We start from the raw sequence: 5,873 nt of genomic DNA on the forward strand, positions 1-5,873 counted from the left end.
AAGCTTTAAAAATCCTGATGTCTGAGTCCCACCCCAAGAGATTCTGGTGAAATTGTCCTGGGTCTGGATCTGAGCAGTAAGATTTTTCAGTGATTCTAGTGTACAGCCAGTTGAGAACTCCTGGTGCTTCGAGAACCAAGGTTGAATGTTCAGTTTGTAGAGACTGAAACTGTAGCCAGGACATGAATTTAATTATGGGAAAGCAAGTAACCCACTGCTATCTCCATTCCTCCAATCTGATGCCAAACTGAAACATCACAAATGCGCCAGGAACATTTGTCAGGCTGCCTGTGTTCTCCTCAGACCCAGTTTCAGTGGGTAAAACAGTCACTGAGGATACACCCCTAAGAGTGCTTAAAAGATTAAGGGCAAGAGGAATCTTGGTCTCAGCCAAGGGACATCTTCCAGAAAAACAACATACTTGGTAGCCTCTCCATTTTCACCTCACCACATTTCCCTCCCTTGCTAGAGAAGCTTTCCACCCCCACCCCCTATAAAAACGAATTCTTACCTCATGGTACAAACCCTCAGAGCGAGCCTTGTCAATTTTCTCCAGTGTATCTTTAGAAAATTGTATCATCTCCTTTACCACATCTTGAGAGGGCTGGGAAAGGGAAGGACATTGAGTTACATCTTTGAAGAGTTGCCATCTTTCACGTTCAGTGTAGTACAAAATTCATGGACTCCTCGTTCTGAATGCTTCATTTCTGTAAATGCTGCTCAAGATCGCTACAGCGTTTGAAGCTGCCTCATTGTGCTTCTGGTTCATGTTGTATTTTCCATTGACCAAGCCCAGAGCCTTGCTGCCAGCTGGTCATTCCCACCCTGTGCTCATGCCAGGGCTTTTGGCCCCAGTGCAGAATCTGACATTGATCCTTTTTGTATTTTCTCTGACATTTTGGACTCTCATTCTGTTACCCAAAATATTTTCCATTTTTCCTCTTTACTTCAAGTCAACCACATATTCTACAGATGTGCCCTTGCTTTTTCATCTTCGCCCAAGTCATTGATTTAAATACTGGCCAGCACAGGGCTGAGGACAGAGGCTGAGGACTTCCCTAAAAATTCGTATTCCGTTCGCCATTCATTCATTAAAGACAGCCCTTATGGTTATGGGAACCCAAACCCTTCCAAGTGTCTTAGCATCCAGTTCATATTTCCTTGTCTTCACCAAAAGTATATTAAGAGAGAATTTGTCAGCTGCCTCTGTGAAGTCTAGATTCGTGAGGCTTACTGTGTTTGCCTGAGCAGCCTAGGGATATTGAAGAATAAAAAAAAGAGGTTTTGATATTTGAGGCAAGGGGGTACTATAATTAAGACATCCATGAGGGCACTATAATTTTGAAGAAAAAGTACCAAATTTTCAAAGTCCAAATGAAAAGTTTACTTGCTATGCTTATCCATGTCAAAAGCTCTTTTCTGGTATTGTTTTGTTTTGTTGTGGGTTTTTCTTTGTGTGTGTGCAGGCAAATTTGATAACGTTTTTTTTCCAAAATGAAAATAATTATTGTTTATTCAGACTATATAATAGGGATGTGGAAGTTGTAAAAAAAAAATTANACACACACACACACACACACACACACACACCATTTTTTAGGTTTTCTCAGTCCAAGCTTGGAGCATCTCAGAGTTCAGGTCTCAGCTTTGCCAACCACCAGCTATGCAACAGTGGTCAGATTATTCACCTTCCCTGGGCCTCAATTTCCTCATATGTAAAACAAGGGGAGTGGGCTAAAGCATTTCTGAGTTCCCTTCAGGTCTAGCAGGCAATGTATGGACTTTCCAAAAGCAGAGTCCAGAACTTAGCTCTCACCCTCAGATAGCTCTGAGCAGGCAGGGAGGCCCAGCCCTGAGACGCTACTTGCCTCTAAGTCCTTGGTGATTGGGTGGGAGGGTCCATGTGTCACCAGGAGAATGGCATAGGCTTTGCAGATCATCCCATGCCCCACCTCAATGTTACCAGCATGCCAGTTGGTCAATCCTGCCCGCATCACAGCCATGCCCAGTTGGGCATTGTTGGGGTGGTAGAGCTTCCTGTAGGGGCATACGAAAAACTCATAACACTTAAAACCAACCTTTCTTATATCTGCAAAGTATTTGACAACTTATAAAGTACTCTCATTGATTAAGTCCATCTGCTTTCCCACCAGTGCTGTGAAGCATCTGCAGCCCATTGAGAGGAGACTGAGGTGCAGAGAGGTGGGTGAGTTGTCCAACAACTCCACACAGTGAAGCTGTGAGAGCTGACTCTGACCTGGGCCACCAAGCCACAGCCTCGTGGGGAAGAGGAGTCAGGATTATATTCTGAACTTTAGTACAGGAAGCTAGGAGCTCTCAGCCCTCAGCCCTCTCCCTGGAAAACAGAATTCAAAGGGAAAAGAGTAACTTTAATGTCCTTCTTGGGACAGAACTGTATTTCCACCTCCTTGACACCTTCCTAACAGAGCTTCCTTTTAACATGTTGTATAGTTTTCCCACAATTTATTTATGAGTAACATCCTCCCCCCAAAATGAACCTTCTTGTGCCAACTTACTCATTTGGCTAGAAACACAAATTCACAGGCCAATGANCCCTCCACAACTGAAGAACAAAAGGACAGCAACTTGTCTGTTCTCCTTCTCCATTCCCCAACACTGTTCCCTCCCCCCAATTCCCCAATAAAATCTTTTTTAAAAAATTACAATACATGAAAAAACTATGGAGAAAAAAAGTAGAAATCCCCAGAACACACCCAAAGATGGACACAGCGTTTTGAGGAACACTTTCCAATGCATATATGTGGGAATAATATTTAAAATATTTAATAACTGGTACAAAGAAAGACACTCACCAATCAGAACCAATGCTAACCATCAACAGTGAGTATCTCTATATGGCCTTATCAGTGTGTACTGGCTGAATTGTAATCTGGTATGTGCACACATGCATGTATGTGTATATGCCAATACCATATACACACTAACTGGAATGGTACCATATTTCTGTCTATATTCTGTTTTTTTCACTCAGTCGATTAGGGATATTTTCCCATATCTATAAAAATATGTCACCACTTTTAATAGCTGTAGAGTTTTCCACTGTATTAAGCTACAATAATTTATTTAACCAGTTCTGTAGTTTTCCAATTTTTCACTATAAGGAATTGGGCTCAAAAGCTCCATTTACATTTGCTGCTTACATTGTTTGGTGAGGTCACCTTCACTAAGCGACCAAAAAGTAATGGGAGGTGGGCATTTGTTCCCATAAGCCCCCCTTAGAGAAGGCGATCGGGATCTTCCCTCAGCCTCCCAGCTGTCCTGAGATAGTTCTGCAATGTCCACCTTGCAGCACAAGAGCCCCCTGGCCTGGGCAGCTTGCTTCAGGGTCAGGATCTTTTAAGAAAGGGGGAGTTATATTTATCTTTCTACCCACCTCACCTACTTTGGTTTCTGCAGAGTTCTTGACTATCCCTCAATTCTGACTACCCTTGTTTCCATATCCTTCTGTATCTGGGCCTCCCTGGAATTCTTCTGCATGTCTACTGGTACTTGTCCCATGGCCTGACTCCAACAATTCATGCAGCCATCCGTGCTCTGACTTTTGCTTGTGGGCCTCACTCCTGACTTAACCTTTGCCTTGATCTTTGATTTGGCTGAGATTTCTGGCTTCCAGCTGCCTTCTATCTCCAGAGTGCCACTTAGCCTTCTGTTAACTTGAAACATGTCTGGGTTTCAGACAAGTCAGTTCAGTGTGTGTCTGCTTTCCTAAGACCCTTTGAATCAAGCACATTAAAAAGAGAGGGTCTATGTCTTGCCCGGAGTTCTGTGACAGGTGGTCCAGAGTTATACCACCAATCTTTCAAACTTGCATTTTTAGTTTCATTCGTGGCTTGATGCTCAAGTAGTGGCTCAAAACATCACATCTAATTTATGACCACTAGTCTCTAATCTACTATAAGTTCCATCATCTTTAAAACTCAAAATTCTTGGGCTGGCCGAGTGGCGCGATGGTTAAGAACTGGCTTGGGACGCCAGAGGGCCCCGGTTTGGATCTCACATATGAGGGCCAGTGACACTACCCTCCACAGCTAAGATGCTGAACAACAGCTCAACCTGGAGCTGGGCTGCTCTGAGTCGCCGGCGACGGTGTAGGCTGCAGCCCCTGTGGCAGTGGGTTGCCATGGGCTACCGTATGTAGCCAGCAGCCAGCGTGAGCGGCCAGCAGCCGCAGTGAACGNGCCTCCTCAAACGCCTGGAGGTAAGAGAGGACCTCTGAAACAATGCTCAGCATCCGAAGCATGTAGATATTGGTGTCCGCAAACACTTCCTCCTGCTTCTGCAGGCACTCCCGGCATAATTTCACAACCTAGAAGAGACACACAGGCCCTGTCCATTACCAGCGCACAATAGCACATGCTTAATTTACATATGGGAGCATTACAAGGACATTGGACAGTCATTCTTTGGAGGTTGAGGAAATTGCTGACAGAGGTGGGAAAGCACCAGTTTGTGATTTGGCTAAGATGTAAGGATGGAAAGATAACAGTGAAGATACAGCTGACATGGCAAAATGAGGAACTTTCATATATGTTAGTTGGTAGCAGGGAGTTATGAAAGATACATTGATCTTTATATCATTTTATATACATAAAGATATATATGTATACAAGTATATATTTTTACTTTCATAACAATGCAGTGAGATAGGTACTATTAATATTCCCATTTACCAGATAATAAACCAAAGCACAGAAAGGGTAAGTGCTTTTCCAAAGTGACACAGGTAGTGAGCAATGGAGCTGATCAAGCAATCGAGCTTTATCTTAACCAACATTCCCATGATTCTCTACCCTGGCTGTGCTCTGAAATCACCTGGAGACCTTTTTAAAAACACATATGTCTGGGCCCTACCTTCAGACCAATTGAAACCAAATATCTGGGAGAGAGACCCTGGCATCTGTAGTTTGTATAAGCCCCTGGGTGGTCTTTATGCACAGTGAGGCTGAACAATCACTGTTAGAAGTATACAAAATGGATAGGCAGAGAGGGAGGCTCCCAGGAAGCTGGAAGACCCATCAGGAGGATACCACATTGGTCCTGATGAGAAATAAGAACCTGACCCTGACCAGCTTGGAGTCAGGCTTTTCTGACTGACTCGTGTGTAGGCATAGGCTTAGGTTGCACTCTACAAAGTCAGATGGTCCTTAGATGTTATTTATTCATTGTTCTCTTCTTCTTGCCTTGCCACTCTCATGGGGGAAATGCCACACAATTCATTTAAAATGAGCAGGAACTAATTTTGCTTGGAGACTCTCCCACAGGCCCATGAGGCAACTGAGTGGGGGTGTGGCAAATATGGGCTGACAATCAATCCATCCTAAAGATAGTTCTCTTAAACCTCCAGGGCAGTGTCCAGTCCTACATTTGGCCCTGACAATTTTGAATAGAGAGGAGGAGAAATGAAGAGGAGTGGGACGAGTAGAGCTCTCCTGATTGTTCCAGCTCCTATCTCATGTCCCTGCCATACATTTTCCACATTGTTCAAAAACGCTTGGTTCATGTGACTGTCTCCCTCACCTGACAGAACTCCTGGGAGGCAAGGAGCATGTCTTATATCAGTCGCCCCAGTAAGGGCTCAAAAATGTGCAATGGATTGGTGAGTAAAGGATGAAAATGAAGACAAGGGAAAAGCAGATAGAAATGAACAGAAATCAATCTCCCACATTGCTATGCCCTAGTGGCATCCAAACCCAGCTGCACACCCGAGCTGTTTAAAGAGCTTGGGGAAACATATGAATTCATGGTCCCTGTGTTCTGTTGCAGATTGGATAAATCACATCTTGGGAGTGAGACAGAGGAATCTATATTTCCAAAAAGCTGTCTAGGTGAAT

General features: G+C 43.9%; 1 protein-coding gene across 1 annotated transcript in view; it reads right to left on the bottom strand.

Annotated features, from left to right (window-relative positions):
* The window catches only part of SMYD1 (SET and MYND domain containing 1), a 55,461-nt gene that overhangs the window by 6,560 nt on the left and 43,028 nt on the right, over window positions 1-5,873 (bottom strand). The window contains exons 7-8 of the mRNA XM_019632981.1: window positions 4,219-4,348; window positions 1,869-2,089 (exon numbers count right to left, since the gene is read on the bottom strand). Coding sequence (XP_019488526.1) covers window positions 1,869-2,089; window positions 4,219-4,348 — 351 coding nt within the window. The remainder of the gene's footprint in view (window positions 1-1,868; window positions 2,090-4,218; window positions 4,349-5,873) is intronic.

Source organism: Hipposideros armiger, unplaced genomic scaffold, assembly GCF_001890085.2.
Source record: "Hipposideros armiger isolate ML-2016 unplaced genomic scaffold, ASM189008v1 scaffold_1219, whole genome shotgun sequence".
Taxonomy (NCBI): domain Eukaryota; kingdom Metazoa; phylum Chordata; class Mammalia; order Chiroptera; family Hipposideridae; genus Hipposideros; species Hipposideros armiger.